At 46.3% G+C, this 17593-nt stretch overlaps 1 protein-coding gene and 1 long non-coding RNA gene across 3 annotated transcripts in view; one reads left to right on the forward strand and one right to left on the reverse strand.

Moving 5' to 3' along the window:
* Positions 1-15909, reverse strand: part of COL5A3 (collagen type V alpha 3 chain) — a 119089-nt gene extending 103180 nt beyond the window's left edge. For both annotated transcript variants that reach the window (XM_081898090.1, XM_081898089.1), the window contains exon 1: positions 15760-15909. In XM_081898090.1, coding sequence (XP_081754216.1) covers positions 15760-15832 — 73 coding nt within the window. In that variant the 5' untranslated portion in view covers positions 15833-15909. The remainder of the gene's footprint in view (positions 1-15759) is intronic.
* LOC309365549 lies at positions 1980-4151 on the forward strand. The gene is made up of 2 exons (XR_014166232.1): positions 1980-2064; positions 3894-4151. It is a non-coding gene; the product is annotated as an uncharacterized lncRNA (long non-coding RNA).
* Positions 15910-17593: the final 1684 nt, after the last annotated feature.

A 17593-nucleotide genomic window follows, 5' to 3' on the forward strand; every position in this document is an offset into this window, starting at 1 on the left:
TTCAATAAAACATTTTGTTGCAGATCTCACTGCTATAGGCCAAATAAATAGCCCAAACCTAAGCCTCCATGTCTATGCTACTCCTCTGACTACCAGATGCTGAGTTTCATGCTATTAGTTTCTAGCTAACAGATGTCGCTGTTGCTTACAGGTAGCATAACTTTGAATGGCATCTGCACTTTCCAAATGGAGTTCCAGGGAAGCTTATCAGGGTCCCATGGCAAGATGATCTTTAAAAGAGGTCCAACCTTCTCCTGAAATTCAGTCACAGGGAAGCACAGAGTATGCCTGCATGGAGCCACTGGCCACTTAGTCTTCAGCTGCCTCCAACCAAATCTCCTGCAATGACATGTGCAAAGAGTCCTTGGCTGGCAAATCAAGGAAATGTTTCCCAGTGGGTAGGGAATTTGAAAACCATAGGGCTAAGTGGACCCAGCACCACTTATTCTATGTCTTTATCATTCCCCCACAATGTTTTTGGATAACATCAGGCAGCAAAAAGCTCTGAATTGGATTTGAATGCAGAAGTACATGTGACATGGGAGGTCCATGACTGGATCTCCAGACATCTTTTTTAAGCTAAAAAGGAAGGCATAGGAGAATGCAAAAACCGGATCTGGGCCATCACGCTGAGGAAAGATGGTTTAAGCCTTCCTCCAGTGCCATTTCCCTGATCAAAATTGTCCCCCAAGCTCACTTCTAGGCCCAGCAGGAACACAAGTACCTCTACTGTGCCCATTGCCTTCCCCTCCTGGGGCTAACAGCAGTTCAGGAAGGTGAATTTCAATCAGGAAAATGGCAAGGGGGCAGGATTAAATTCCCTCTCCTCATGGCTGTGTTTTTACCTTTTAAAAAAGATGTTGGAAGGCTAAATAAGGGATCTCCCTCTTCATCTGACATTTGCCCTGGTGTGCATCAAAAATGTGGAGAAGGGACAGGGCTAGGGTCAGGATGGAATGAAGGAAAGCTTGGGTGGGAAGGAGGAGGTTTATTCACAAAGTTGCAGCCTGGGAGCTGGGGAGGAAACGATGAACCGCAAGTGGCTTGGAAAAAATGCACTGTGGGTGGTCTCTGGCTGCTTGTAGGCTCCAGCCCTGACCTGCTCTGCCCCAAACTGAGATGATCCCAGGCCCCGCCTCATGTAGTCAGGATCTGATCCCAAGGAACATAATGTGCTGGTACCAAAGAGAGGAATGCAGGCAGAAACCCCCACCATGCTTCAAGTCTGAGGCCTAGCTCTCAGGGAAATAATAAACCTGTGTCATCTAGGCTGGGCTGCTTCACAGTGCAGATACGGGAGGAGACATATATTTCTCCTCCATACAGAAGCAGGGAACAAGGGAGAGTAAAGTTATTGCTTACTCTTCTCACCAATGGTTTGGGGTTCCTGCTCTTCTGCAAGGAATTTTTGCTAGTATTGAAGGTCAGATAATCAATAAGATTCCTCCCTCACCTGCAGGTCGAAGTGGCTCAGCACAAACTAGGCTTGAATGGAAGTGACGGATGATAAATTTAGATTCCCAGTAGACTAAGTGTGAAGAAGGGGTGTGTGCTAAGCAGGCACATAAGTCAGTACTGACCACAGGAGAAAATACCATCACTATGCTGAAGAAAGATCAGTTTTAGGTGGGGGAAAGCCACCCCTCCCCACAACTCTGCCTGAACAAGATAGCTATAACACCTTGTTTGTCTCTTAGGTCGGCTCTTTGAACAACCATCAGACTTCATTTATTCATTAACTCCTATCTCTTTTTTCCAACAGAAGATCTTAAGGTGGCTAATAAAATAAATATGCATGCAATACAAAAGGCCAGCAGGCCAGTGGAACAGTATCTTCTAAACTTTCTCCCATTCAGAGTAGCTGGCTTCTGCATGGACAATACAAAGTGGCTGGCAGACCAGTGGAAATGGGTTTTCCTCGGCTAAGCTGCATGTAGCCCTAACTCTCTTCTGCTCATTATCCTAGGAATTTCAGCACCACTATTTCCACCTCCATCACCTCTTGTACCCAAGATCCAATTGATGCTACAGAGTGGAGTATACAGAGATGTGAGTCCAATTCAGGTATCACTAGTAGTTAGGGTGGCGCTGTGGGTTAAACCACAGAGCCTAGGACTTGCCGATCAAAAGGTCGGTGGTTCGAATCCCCGTGACGGGGTGAACTCCCATTGCTCGGTCCCTGCTCCTGCCAACCTAGCAGTTCGAAAGCACATCAAAGTGCAAGTAGATAAATAGGTACCACTCTGGCGGGGAAGGTAAACGGTGTTTCCGTGCGCTGCTCTGGTTCGCCAGAAGTGGTTTCATCATGCTGGCCACATGACCCAGAAGCTGTACACCGGCTCCCTTGGCCAATAAGGTGAGATGAGCGCCGCAACCCCAGAGTCAGTCATGACTGGACCTAATGGTCAGAGGTCCCTTTACCTTTATAGCTGGATCCTATAATGTGCTGATTATAGAATCACTTGGGATATAGGTGTAAAGAAGAAGAAGAAGAAGAAGAAGAAGAAGAAGAGGAGGAGGAGGAGGAGTTTGGATTTGATATCCCGCCTTTCACTCCCCTTCAGGTGTCTCAAAGCGGCTAACATTCTCCTTTCCCTTCCTCCCCCACAACAAACACTCTGTGAGGTGAGTGGGGCTGAGAGACTTCAAAGAAGTGTGACTGGCCCAAGGTCACCCAGCAGCTGCATGTGGAGGAGCGGAGACGCGAACCCGGTTCCCCAGATTACGAATCCACCGCTCTTAACCACTACACCACACTGGTGAATAAGAGGAGGAAGCTGATAGATCAGCTGTTTGCTCACAAGAAAGCTGTTCAGACAGGTAAGGAAGGGCAGGGCTGGAGAGATGCTACAAGGTTCCAGACCCTCCTGGTGGCTTATAAGCCTCAAAGGGAGCCACAGGAAAGGAGAGAGGGGAAAGCTCCCCTGTGTGTCTGGCTACTTCCATTACTTAGCAAAGTAGCAGGATTGCCTGGTGATGGTCCCTGTAGAAGTCAGGAGCTATAGATTCCTGTGACCACAGAAATTGAGCTACTTCAGACCCCTCGGGTAAAGGAGTGCCAATGAGGATGATTCCGTTATCCAAGCATTCCTAGTGTGATGAAGGATCCAGCAACAGGAAAGGAGCAAATACATAAACATTGGGGGGGGGGCCATGCAACAGACATAAAATGGGGCTAATTTTCAGCACACAGAAGCTTTTCAGCACTGATTAAATGAAAGAGGCCTAGGGACCATCCCTGGCCCCAGATAATGAGTGTCCCTGGCTCAGCTTCAGGGGCTGCTAGATACACTGACAAGTTACCAGCTCAGGCAGCAACAGCTCCACTGGAGGAAAAAATATGGAAAAGGAAACAGGCCAGCCAAGTCTTCCTCCACCGGATACATGGGCCATGGAGCTCCAGCCAGAGCCCTTGCCTGCCAGATGTTCACAGCTGGGCGTATGTCCCCATTGGCTCATCTACACGACCTGCCAAAATCTGGATTTTCCATTCCCAGCAGTAAAAGAAGATAAATTCCAGGGCAACCCCCGAGCCAATGATGTCAAACCTGTAAGCACCACCTACTGCTGCTGCATGTTATTGAATCTCCTTCCCTGAGCACAGGTGACCTCCCTGGTGACCTGTCCATGGTGCTGAACAATAAGTGGTGCAGCCCATGGGAACCAGAAGCAGGTGGAAAGCTGACTCAAAACCAGCAAGAAGTCAATTTGTCTGCAGTGGCTGCCTGGAACAACTGCACAAACAGGCACCCCAATGCAGAGAGATGTGCAAAACACAACACAGAGTCTCACCAAACACAGAATCATTCACCTCATTCCAGAGCTAGAAAATATTCCAGTTTCCTCAGAAGCCAAATACAAAAAACATTAACTTATCCTTACTGTCTAAACAGATAAAACCCTCCAGTTTAAAGCAATGATAACAAACTGTTCTGGGAGAATATGAAGGGGAAAGCTGATGACATTTAGATTAGAGAATCAACCACCACTGAGGAAAATGAACGTTGTCCTGGTGAGTACAAATGTATGAGTGGAAAGTCAAGGTCCAAGTCAGCAGCAGGAGGTCCATCTTGTCATCTGTTCTAAGGAGCAGCAAGTCCCATTATCAGGAACCTGAACAGGTATTTTCCCACCATGTTATTAATAAAAATGGAATGGAATGGGCAGGAAGCCATGTGCAAGGACTTCTGCTTATGCAAAGGGGATTTCCCCACTCTCCTTCCCCCATGAGCCCCAATGCCCCATGAAATTGGCTCAGTGGGGCACAGAAGAACCCCCAGAGCAGGGGAGGGGTCATTTTATCTGACAAGCAGAAATGCTTGCACTAACAGAATGTCTGATATACCACAACACTGAACATTTCCCAGAATCACATGCATTTCAGCAAGTAGTATAAGCTAGTCTTGGTTATGATTTTGTCCATTCTGCTAAATTTTATTTTGTTTCTCTTGCTGCTTCTGCTATTTCATTTCTGTTATGCTCTGTATTTCTACTGGTTTTCATTATATGTTGCCCTGAGGGTTTTTACTGAAGGGCAGCACAGACATTTTCAAAATAAAGAAACTGCATGGTGGTGATGATGATAGTTAATAACAGCAGCAGCAAATTATATCCATCATGAACTTCCAATATACATGACAACTGAGGGTTTCAGAAGCTAAAACAGATAGGCCCCCATCCCCAAGGAGCTTACAATCTACGTTTCAATAGTGAGGAAGCATCAGTAGGGGAGAAGAAGAGACAAAAGCCACAAGGAAACACATACGATACCTCTTGATATTTTACAGCTTGCCTTTTGAAACATGCATTTTCAGTCATGGCACTGCAGTGGAAAGCTATAGGCACTCACAAGCTATAAGAACACTTCATCCCAGCCACATGAGCATATTGATGCACTGAGTTACACTTAGAAAAGGCAAATGAAGCAGTGAAGATTTTGTTTGGAAGCCTCTCAAGATTACCCCCATGTGTCTGTTATATAGCTAGAGAATGCAACACTCTGCCCAGTGCTAGAAAAGCCTAATATTTTATTGCAGTGGACAACAGTTTAAGAAGCACTGTTCCATATAAACACATGTCTATCCATGTCTTTCTTTCTCTCCCCCACACAATAGAGGTTAGAAGAGCCCTGTGTGGCCAGCCAGCACATAATTTTCAATCCTTTCATCCGTCTCTGTGATCCTTTGGCCCTGTGACTGCCAAGAAGGCTACTCCTAATGCAGTCCTACTTATTTATATGACAATTGAAACCCACTGCCAAGCGTGGCTAGCAACAATTAACGTATATCTGGTGTTTGACACGCCTGGTTGCCTTTCTAATTGCCAGTGCCAGAAATACATAAGAGATACTGGGGTACGGAGCAAGACCGCTGTCTTAGCTCTTAACATTCAGCTTAGTGCTGGTTTCAGTTTAGTATTGGAAGCCCAGGCTGCGTGTCATTCTCTTAGTTCTATGATTATGATTGTGGGGAAATCACAGAGTTATGGGGCTGGGGCTGGAGCACCTACTTTGCATGCAGAAGGCCCTAGGTTCAAACATCACCAGGTAAGGGGCTGGGAAAGACTCCCATCTGAAAACTCAGGAGAGCCACTACTAATGGTCTAGACCATTTTGAATGAGATGGGCCGGCAGTTTGACTAAGGTAGAAGGTAGCTTCCTACATTCAGCTGAGATGGCCTGGTTTTGGCAGACCTTAGTCCTGGCATTTGCAGCCACCAATGTCACCTTAAGTCTTGCCATACTGGGACATATCTGGCAGGCAGCAGTACTTGCAATCCTGTGTGGCATGGAAGTGCAGGCTACATTATATGGCCTGATGTCCTGTTGACCCCCTTTCAGAGAAAGTTGTGGTTGAAACTGCATGCTTCTGAGTATTAGCTGTCCAGGAATGAGGCCAAAGAACAGAATGCAAGCAGCTGTGTACATTCTTGACTCCAAGGTATTTGCCCCAGCCCTTGTTCTCAACCATAACTTTGTATACAATGAATCAAAACAAACAAAGATTTTTAAATAAAAAACAAAATGAAATTTTGCAACAAGAAGACCCATGTTGGGTGATTTGGAATAAATTATGCAGTGTGCTTCCAGATAGATAGATAAGATTGCAACCATTACTAATCCTACTCAGAGTAAACTCACTGAAATTAATTAACATGACTAATTTAGGCCCGTTAATTTCAGTGAGGACTCTGAGTAGGCTTAGCATTCGATACAGCCTATAGAGGTATATGTATGTGTGTGTGTGTCTGTGTACACACGGGGGGAGGGGGAGGGAGAGAGCAAGAGAGTTATATGCTTTGGGATCGCAATACAGAAATCATTTAGGCTTTCTCTGCATTTCAAAACTAGAATTTGTGGAAAGAAATGGGGCAAATGTAGGGTGGAGAGTTATGAAAAATGGGGAGAGGTGAACTGTAGGACCAGTAAAACAGTAATCACCAAGGAAGAACCAAGAGATGCTGAGCAAATTTAGGTCCCACCCTGGGACCACCAAAAACCCCACTCAGCTCAGATATAGCTTGTGGTATTTCACAAAAGTTATCAGCAAACACCAGAACTGAAATAACTCCCATGTGTTTCTAGAAACTGAGCCTGTCTGGATGCTAAAATCTAAGCCAGATACTCTGCTGGTCTGGCAATCTTGCAAAAGTGAAATACATGTTGAACAATTGAATAAAGAATCTCTCCCCTTCCCTGTCGAAATAACAACATTAACAGCAATATTCCATTTTCAGAGTGTTCCTCACAATCACAAAATGTGGTCTTTACATCAACCCTGTAAGGTAGGCGATAGCATTAAGGTAGGTCAGCGTTATACTGGGCATTTTGGGCCACAACTGGAAAGAAGAGGTCCCAGCAAAGGAAGAATGGATACAAAAACTTATGGAATATGCAGAAATGGTGAAAGAATAAGAAATCAAGATAACAAACTTTTTATGAAAGAATGGAAATGGTTTATTTAATATTTACAGATCAATTGTAAACAGATATAAACACTGGCAGGATTATTGTAATAACCTGCAGCTACATAAGTGTGTGTGTGTGTGAGAGAGAGAGAGAGAGAGAGAGAGAGAGAGAGAGAGAGAGAGAGAGAGAGAGAGAAAGAGAGAGAGAGAGAGAGAGAGAGAGAGAGAGAGAGAGAGAGAGAGAGAGAGAGAGAGAGAGAGGAGTAAGTTAAGTTAATTTGGATATGCAGAAGATATTAAAAATAAATTTAAGGAACCATAGAAAGAGGGGGAAGGAAGTTAAGTTTTAAAATGTCAAAATGATTGTAAAATCAGTGAAATGTATATATTTGAAAAGTATAAATAATTTTATTTTTTAAAGGTAGGTCAGCATTACTGTTCCCATGTTTTAAAACCAAACAAGTCCATGGCAGAGGCAAAATATGAACTGGGTCTTCCTGTTTCACAGCTCAGTCTTTCAGCCATTGTGCACCACTTTCTCTCACTAAAAGCCCTTCCCGGTTTCCTCCACCTGCACTTCTTGACTGCCTATTTATTTTCATGTTCTTCTCTGCAATCACAAGAGCTAGAAACTTATGCTTTTTAAAACTCAAAACCAAACATTCTCAGGGTGCTGTATCCTGCATCTATCTCCATGTATAATCATTAAGAGGGCTTCCAGATGATTTATTCCCATGAGTCACTATGGCATGAGTGCTGAAGTGAAACAAACATTGCTTTTCCAGTGCCAATTTGTGTGTGCAGATCAGTGAGTTTGAGTAACATCAGCCCATCATTATTTTTTCCCTTGCTTTTTAAATAAAAGTGGGCAGGTTCTAGAAAAACTGTTTCTCTGTCCCTCAAGAGATGTGTCAATACATCTGTGACATTCCTACTAGTCACAACAGAAAAGAAAACAGTGCCTCAAAAAAGTGGTCCCTTGAACAACTCCTTTTAAGGCATAGGCTATGTACACATTGCCTGGGCTTTTGAGCAACTTAAACATTTTTTATGAATTTAGTTACTGTTTTATTTTAAATAGTATTTTAATTTTATTGTTTTTAGTTGTTGAAACTTCTCTGGAAACAATAATGGAGACTGGTATAAATATCTTCAAATAAATAAATAAAGGGTGCAAAAATAGCTTCCTCCTCTCCCTCCCTTGCCCACGATCCTGCTCCTCCATGTGGACTAGCAGGATTTGTGGGTGATCTATACTCTGATTCAGTTGGTTGTGAACACACAAACCGCAAGATATTGAACCAAACAAGTCTTTCCTTGTTTGGTCTGCCAATCACCCATTCCCACCACCCTTCTGAGTAATACCCCTCCCCACCTTCTCACTATATAGAAGGGTCTGGAAACTTCTGTTTCAGTGTATCTGAAGAAGTATGCATGCACACGAAAGCTCATACCAAGAACTAACTTAGTTGGTCTTTAAGGTGCTACTGGAAGGAAATTTTTTTTGTTTTGACTATGGCAGACCAACACGGCTACCTATCTGTAACAAGTCTTTCCTTATCATTCTCCTGAAGTTACCACTATGGAGAATCAGAAGCAAAAGGCATCTTCAAAATAACATATTCTCCCAAAATCTTAGCTAATAGTCATTCAGGAAATCTGCACATAACCTACTTGCACAGGATAAGAGGTTACAGTCTGGAAAAGGAGACCCTAGGCTGGGGACATGTTGCTCTTCCTACCCTTTGAGACAAAACAGAAAGGCCAATTGATCACTTCCCTATGTTGCAACATATTACCCCATCAAACGGACACCGTGGCAGTGGGGGGGGGGGGTCCAGCATTTTGCTGTTGCACAAAAGCAACTGGGGTGGTGACCGAGGTTGTGGGGGGGGTGAACTATATGTGGAGAGCAAGTCACCTGTGTGGAGCGAGGGACGGCTGTGCATGGGGGACGCCAGTTGTTGTAGGGGGGCAGCAACAGACACACAAAAGGAGGGAAAACTGGACTGAAGGGTTTCAGCTGCTCCCAGCCGCTGGTGATAGGAGCAATGATAATGGGAAACAAAATGCCTTGCCGTAGAAGTGCTCCCTGTTATTAGGGCTACTATTTTGAACTATGATAGACTTTTAGGCATAGTGATAGCCCTCCCTTTCTCCCACCCTCACATACTTGCACTGCTGGCCCACAGAACAAGAATAATCCCCCACTCCCCTGCCTGAACATGTGGTTTGTGAGAGACACATGCACAAGGAGCAAGAGGTTGGGTGAGACAAGACAGCCTGTGGGCCTTCCAGGTGTTGATGGACTACAACTGACCCCCCCCCCCGACCACTGGACATGCAGGCTGGGGTGGATGGGAGTTGCAGTCCAGCAACATCCGGAGGGCACCACACAGTGTGCCCTGAATAAGATGATCTTCCTGCTCTATCATTCTTTGATTAAAAGTCCTGGCAGCACTGCCAGTGCTCTGCAAAATGTTCCTCTATATAGCGCTTGAGACAGTGGAAATTAGGAGGTGGAATAAGCAGCATCAGTCCTCAGTGATTATATGTTTGGTGGAAATCAAATGGTGATTGACAAAAAGAGATACATTCATCCAAATGGCACAGAGACCAAGCACCTATGACTATTTGTCTCTGCTCTTGACCACAATTTGATGCCCGCAAGCTTGTTGCTACATGCATGCAGACAAATCCTGGCAACTGTCATCTAGAGCCGTCCCTCAATCCCTGTGGCACTTCAGGTGCAGACGCTGAGCTCATCTGCCTGAAAGGCCTCTCATTTTTTCTCCATCATGTCTAAACAAGTCTCTGATGAGCTTGGAATGAAGCTGTAGATGTTTCTTGGGCTCAAACGTCTTGGGCCTTTCTGCTTTTGATGCCCTCATTCAGCTCTGGTTAAAGAGAACAGAGCTGTTTTGTCCAGCTCTGGTCCAGCTGCCAAGCCATCATAAAGCATCAAGATCTCATACTATCAGTCTTCTCTTCCCCTTCTGTAGTTGTCCTAGACCCGTGTCAGAACTTGCTCAAGGGGCCAGGAGTATCTTGCATTCCCCTAGCAAATGTTTGACATGATGATGTTAAAACTACCGAGCATCAACAATGGCCATGAGGGTGATCAAATGCATTTGCCGGCTCTGCTGCATTTCCAGACATCTGCGACATGAAGGAGAGACTGTTTGTTTAATACTCACTGCACAGACAGACATCCGATGTCACATACATCAGTGCCTGAATGGCGGGGGATGCAAGTCAGTGTGTGCATGCTCTGAACAGTGGCTCGGGTGGTGCTGTGGTCTAAACCACTGAGCCTCTTGGGCTTGCCAATCGGAAGGTTGGCAGTTCAAATCCCTGTGATGGGGTGAGCTCCCATTGCTCTGTCCCAGCTCCTGCCAACCTAGCGGTTTGAAAGCATGCAAGTGCAAGTAGACAAATAGGAACCACTGCGGCAGGAAGGTAAATGGTGTTTCTGTGCACTCTGGCACTCATCACGGTCCTCCGTGCACCAGTAGCAGTTTAGTCCTGCTGGCCACATGACCCGGAAAACTGTCTGTGGACAAACGCCAGCTCCCTCGGCCTGAAAGCGAGATGAGCGCTGCAACCCGAGAGTCACCTTTGACTGGACTTAACCATCCAGGGGTCCTTTACCTGTACTTTTTAAATATGTATATGCACTCACTTGTTGGAGAGAGAGAGAGTTATTGGGTCACAGTAAAGTGATTTTTTTTGAGGGGGGCACTGAAACAGTTCCTTGCCAAGGCCACAAAGGACTCTACACCTCTGTGTAAACATCAATTTCTCTATGGCACCACAAGCTATTATCTTGGCAGTTTGCATGGACAGGGCAGAAACTTGTGCCATGCGCTGCATCCCACATGGAGTGATCGTTATGCTTAGAATTTTACTGCTGATGCAGTGAAAATCCAGCCCCATCCTAAAAGCAGTAAAATATCATTTGGTGGATCGCTACCATTTTGTCTTCTCTGAGCATGCTCAGTTACGCTCACCAGACAGGCTTTGTCTTCACCACTCACCATCAATGAAGGCAAGTGCAAGAACCAACAGAACCTTTTCTTCAGGCAGATCAAGATAACCAAGTGACAGCAAAACTGCAAAAATTTTAGCAGGGGCAATTAGAATAAGATATATTATTTGATTACCAGGTATTGAGGAAAACCTCTAGAATGTATTTTGTATAGCTAAGCCTTTATCTATAACTTCGGTTCATTGTATTTTATTTTATTGCTATGGCTAGTGGCTGGTGCAACTAAAGATTCTTCTGATCTGATCTGAACCAACAGGGACTCACTCAGCCCCAGGCATCCCGTGGTGAAACACACCAGCCCTTCCAGAACAGGCCACACAAAAGTAGCCTGAAACATGTTCCAGCATCCATGTGTGGGTATTTGCCACAGCAGTTTGGCCCAAGGGTACAATAAGCTTCTGAGCTGCCCAAGCCACCGTTGCTCATTCAAGATCTTGCTCAAAAGCTTGCATGCACTTCTAGTCACAGAAGGCTGTTATGTAAAAACTACCACCTTGCCCAAGATTTCCTTCTTTTTTCTTTTGCATTGCTTAGTGTTTGTATACCTGGAGGTATCTTGCAATTTACAAGATTGCATAGATCCCCCTGCTGATCCCTGCAGGTGTCGTATCAAGCCTTGTGCAAAATCAGCACAGGTTGCGGCAAACCTCTTTTCTAGACGGTGCTGCTGCTACTTGTTTCACGCCAGGAATAACACTTAGCATTTGCACAAAGCCTCTCTTTTCAAAGTGTTTTACATTTGCTACCTGAATGAATATTACGATAGTTCAGAATACAGATGCTAGACTGCTTACAGGGAAAGGGGCATGACAAGCACATTGTGGTGGAGCTTTTTCAGCTGCACTGGCTTCTCCTGCATTTCTGAGCCCAGTTTCAAGGGCTGCTCCTAACTTTCAAAGCTCTTTCAGGGGTCACAGTATGTGAAAGTGGCCAGACTCCACCAGTGCCTGTCCATACTCAGAAGCCCTTTTCCAGCTTACCATGTTATCTGAGGTATGGTGGGTGGATACCAGGAAGAGGGCCTTTTCAGTGATGACAACACCCCCCCCCCCCAAGTTTTGGAATGTTCTCCACAGCAAGGCTGCAAGGGAACAATATTCTTCACCCCAAGCGGGTTTTTAAAGTTTTGTTTATCTGCTTTATATGGAAACTGTCTTTATAGAGTGGCTGTGTTACTTAAGGCATAATCACAATGGTGTATCTAAAGGGCAGAGTATAGATTTAAACAAGAGGCAGGGAACCTCCAGTCCATGGGGCATTTTGGGACACCAGAGGGTCCAAGTTGGTCCACAAGGCCATTTTCCCCAAACCACAGGGTGCAATCAGCTGATGGGTGAAGGGCAGGGTTCAGTCCTATTGGGTGCCACTTTGCCAGAGAGTTCCTTGTGGGGAACATGCTGATGAAGTAGATCCCTCCCCCCACAAGTCAACTTTGACAGATGAGTTGGCCCACAGGAGCCGGTGGGGAGATAAAGATCTGGCCAACAAGGTTAGCTCTGATCTAAACAAACTAACAAGCACAGTTTGTAAGGTAGGTCTCCTTAGATAGCTACTTACACTGGGGTAAGCAGATGCCATAAAACTCCTTTTCTAGGAGAAACTGGTGCAAAAACAATGTGATCGTAGCATTGCTTGTCACTCTGAGGTTTGGCTGGGTTGTTTTAAGGAGAAAGGTAGTTGCTCTAAATAAGCAATGAAAATAAGTAAGTAAATAAATATCAAGAAATGTACACTTGAATATTTGTGTGTGCATGTGTGTGAGAGAGATACAGAGAGAACAGTATTCAAATTTGTCCGTTTCCCATCTGTATTTGCCCATCTCTTTGTGTCTGAAGGTCGCCTTCTGCGCAGGGTAGATACAAGAGTGTGTACTTTGCTGCACAGTGTTTATCTAAGCCCCTCGCTGTGGGTGCCTGTCTGTGTTATTCATCTTCATGGGTGGCTGTGAGAAAGGCAAACTGCACAGCTTGCCCCACACACCCTGGAGCCCCATCCAGTCTCCCTTGCAAGCCTTCTGCCTCCAGCCCATCTATAAGTAAGATCTTAGGAATACTGGTGGTTCTGTGGTTCATAGATTCCTGCTTTTTAACTTATTTCATTTCATTAACAAACACTTCTCACCCCTCACCTTTTCTACACAGCAATCTTCATGGCAGCTGACATAAGAATTAAGAAATGCAATTTGGGGGGAAATATAACACATTTTTATAAACATACACATAAGGCTGGCCTTAAATAACATAGATAGATAGATAGATATAGATAGATAGATAGATAGATAGATGATAGATAGATAGAGAGTAGAACTATGCAGCAGGTAGAAATAATAGGGCAGGGACATAATTTCTATGTGATCATCCACCAAACACTCATGCAATCAAAATATATTTTAAGTTGATGCTAATAGAAAAAAGAGTAAGCAACCAGCCTAATACCTCCAAGGAAGGCATTTCACAAGAGGGAATATCCTGCAGTTGGTAACTACCTGCCTCACTCCCCAAAGCAGGGCTACGCAGAGAGCAGGGTCTTAGACGGTGAACACACCAAACAGGCTGGTTCATGCAGGAGAACAACCTCAGTCCTCAGCTGTGTGGGTCTTTACAGATCAACACCAGCAATTTAAATGGAACCAACAAACAAACTGGGGGCAACTGAGGATCAGGGAAGAACTTGGTTGGGGACAGAAGTCCAGGGCACTACTCACCCCACCCCCAAACACAGCAGGGCTGACTTACTGCATCATCTAAATGGGAATCCCACCCCACCAGCCCACACACATAGCCCACATTAAGTCCAGAATCTAAAACTACCAAACTTAACACGAGTGGTGAAGATATTTAACAAGATATTTTAAGAAATTTAACAAGTCTCATTTTATAACCTGCCCCCTGTATTCTGAGCAACTTTGAATTTATGGACCTTGCTATATCCAATACAATCCTGCAGCCATTTGCATGATAGCTGCAAAAGTTCTCCATGGCATGCATGTGTACCAACATATATTTTAAAGTATGCATTCTTGGTGCTACAAGTCATATTTTAAGCATGATTTGCATAAGAACAATGTAGCCTAACACAATGAAGCTTAAGGTGTGGCCTTGGGAAAGTGATCCGATTTATATGGAAATGGCTGGAATGATGAGCACTAGCACTTCACAACTGCAACACTTTGTTGCAGGCACCATCTGTATGTACTAATAATGATCTGTTCATAATGTGCTGGTCCTTCTGTAGCCACACCAGTGCCATCCATGCACAAGTAGGAGCTAACAACAGGCTTAAGAAAACCACACTGTTTGCAGAAGCACAAAAAGAAAATATTTTGAGGGATGCTGTTCTTTGGAGCAGAGGATGGAGCATGCTCTGCAGGCTCAGAATGCTAAATGAGTGTTTGGGATCAAGGCATTTTAAGTATATGTTACTACCAAGAAGGTCTGGAGGTCCACAATGATGCACAATGATGGGATAACATTAGGACTGCAACTCTATTAAATACATTTTAATCAATCAATAGTATGCATTATGTTAAATTAAGGTTGGTTAATCTATCAATTATATTTGTATGTATTAACATGTGGATAGTTTCTGAAGCAAGAATCACACTTTCTTTGTATTTAGACACAAATGCATATGCCAGCATCAGGCAGCATCTTAGAAGAGGCATTCATAAGCACTTGTCCTAAAAATGATGTGTTCATTAAAAATCCACTGTCCCTATTAATTGTGGCACCTTTAAACTCAAATTGTATTTTCTTTTTTAACCAACCAAATTTTCTAACTGAATACTTTGAACACTAAACAGTGATATATAAATATTTAATATATAAATATAAATACCACCATCATACTGTGGGCAAGCAGGCTGGGTGCGCCCTGGGATTATGTGCATTGACCCTTAGAAAGGGAGGCAAACACTGAGGTGGGAATTGGATCCATACTGGCAAGTGGCGCCTCCCTCCTTCGCACCAGCCAAAACATGACGGAGATAAACCTCCCGACAGAGGACTCTCCCGAATTGGAAGTGCGCGGGATAAATGGCCCTCACTGCGGTCCCTCCGACATCTCGGTGGGGCTTGGGGGGGGGGCTTCTGCTTTTCCCCTGCACGGATTTTCGGAGGGAGGTGTCCTGGGTCTCCGATGCCTGTAGATACCTAAAGTCCACACATCCTCACATGCCTGCGGGAACCCCTCAAACGGCGCAGGGCTCTCTGCTCGCTCACCTGTGGAACAGGTGGCTTGTGATGGGATGGAAGGAGGCGCCAGGGAATAGGGAGATAATAGAATAATATATCGTAGAGTTGGAAGGGAGGGACCACGAGGGTCATCTAGTCCACCTCCTGCAATGCAGGAATCCAATGTGGGGCTCGAAGCCAGGACCCTGAAATGAAGTGTCTCCTGCTCTCAGCTTGAGCTATCAGACTCAAACAGTGTGACAAACGCACTGGCATAGGTACGCTCAAAAACCTGGGCTGCCCCCAAGGCGCTGCTGGAAGCCATTCTTTTAAATGGCACGTCCATTCTTCAAACTGAAGGGGCTCCGTGGATGAGCGCCTGTTTTCCACGCAGGACGTGCCGCGTTCAATGCCCGGCTTCTCCGCATCGGGCTGGGAACGTCCCTTGCCTGAAACCCCGGGGAGAGATGCTGGCTGCCTGGGTGGACAATATGGAGCTGGAGGGGCCACTTCGGTCCGGCTCCTTTACAGCGCGTTGTCCGACGCGCGCTCGGCGCTGCGCGTAAGAGGCCCCCGGACAGCAGCCCAGACCACTTCCTGCGAAGCCTCCCTCTAGCGCCCGGCGCCCCTTACCTGCCCCCGTCCGGGGAAGTCCGCGCCACAGGAGGGCCAGCAAGCAGATCAGGCGCCTCGCCAGCTGTGCCATCCTCGCTCGGCGCCGGGATCGCACAGGGCGCTTCCCTGCTCCGCTCGCAGACTCCGCGGGGAGGCGCGCAGGCAGCGCCGCGGCCAGAGAGGGGCGGGAGAGACGCGCTGGCCCCGCCCTGCGCCCGCCCCGGATCGCGCCCGCCAGGCGCCCCGGCGGGAGGGGACGCGAAGGGGCTTCCCTGAGCCGGACGCAGCGCGCTCCCACGGGCGGCTAAGATTTGAGGAGCGGGCTGCCCCAGAGCGGCGAAGGGAGCGCGCCCTGACTTTCCTCGGGGTACTCAGCAGGAACAGCATGTTAACGCTGTCTCTGGCTCTGTTTGTCTCTCACACGCACATACAAATGCCCCTTCACCCAGCACACACACCTGATAATTCCCACTTTATTATTAGTATCCTTTATTGGATTTCTATACTGCAGCTGGGTGGTGTTCAGATTGAGGCTATGTATAGGGGAGGTCAGGCTGGCTCTAGAGGGTGTCAGGTTGGGCATTTGCTAGGACCGGAGGCTAGCAAAGGGCGCGTCACTCCCCCAGCCGCGCTTGCATTCCCACTTAGAATGAGCGCCCAGAAACAGGAACACTCGCAGTGCGCGCGCGCCTGCTTCCCCCAGGTCAGGGTAGTGGAAGTGGTAAAGTTGAATGCCTTTATTGGGGGTGGGATACTGGTGGAGGTGCAAGTGCCAGCATTCAACTTGCAGATGGAGAAGGCTAGAAAAGCCCCTGGGAGCCCAGGCACGTTAGGACGCAGGGCCAGGGAAGCTGGGGAATGAGAGCTATGCAATGCAGCCCTCTCCTCCTGATTCTGTTTCCTCAGGATGGGGCGCCCAAAGGAGATGCCAGCAGGGGGGGTTGCAGCATCAGGCAGTTTTCTAGTCAGGAGCCTGTGCTGAGTTATGGGGCCTGAGCTCGGAAGTCATGGGGACCTCCTCTTCCTCCATCTACCCCACCTCTCAATCAACAACTCACAATGCTTCTTGGCACCTTCTATCCATCACACACAACCCCTAATATCGCTGTGTTGATGAATATGTTCTCAAGTGATTTCATGTCATATCATTTCAGCTGCAGTAGCTCGGGGCAGTTGCAGCTCAGCCCTGCTCATATATCTTCAGCTCTGCTCATATTCCTTTAAGGCAAACATGACACATAATCCCACACAATCACTCTTACATTGGCCTCAGTCCCAGCAGCGTCAGGGCAGATGAAGAGTCCTGCTGGATCAGACCAACATTCAGTGCAGCGTGGTGTTCTGGTGGCTTTAGAGAAAACCGCAATCAGGACTTGAGTGCACAAGGCATCGCATCACTGCTGCATTTGCCACAGGGTGAATGCGTCACCAACGGCCAATAAAACAGCCCCCCCCCCCCGTGGGAATAAGATTACCAGATTAGAAGACCCCAGTAGGATTCCTACCACAGACAAACCCTACTCCTGTGTTTTTAAGCAGCAGTCTCCTAACATAGAAATTTTGTACAGAAAGCTTTTCCCGCCAATTATTCCAGTTTCAGGTTTGCTTAATATCTACCGATCAGGCTACTCTTTGAGGCACAGGGTCAGAGGAACACAGCGTCCCTTGAAACCAAAGGGCTGTCCTGTCCAATGTCCCTGTTGCCAAACAGGCCCAATCACAAATCACCTCTCTTCCGACCAGCGAGGGAGAGCATGTGTCCTAGAAGGAGGGTTGCAACCAGTCCAAGTTACTTCTGCTCTGATTTCCTGAGTGCATTTTCAGAATCCAGCAATGTGAGCAGCCCTGCAGG

This window comes from Podarcis melisellensis (genome assembly GCF_964234715.1).
Source record: "Podarcis melisellensis genome assembly, chromosome: 2".
Lineage (NCBI taxonomy): Eukaryota > Metazoa > Chordata > Lepidosauria > Squamata > Lacertidae > Podarcis > Podarcis melisellensis.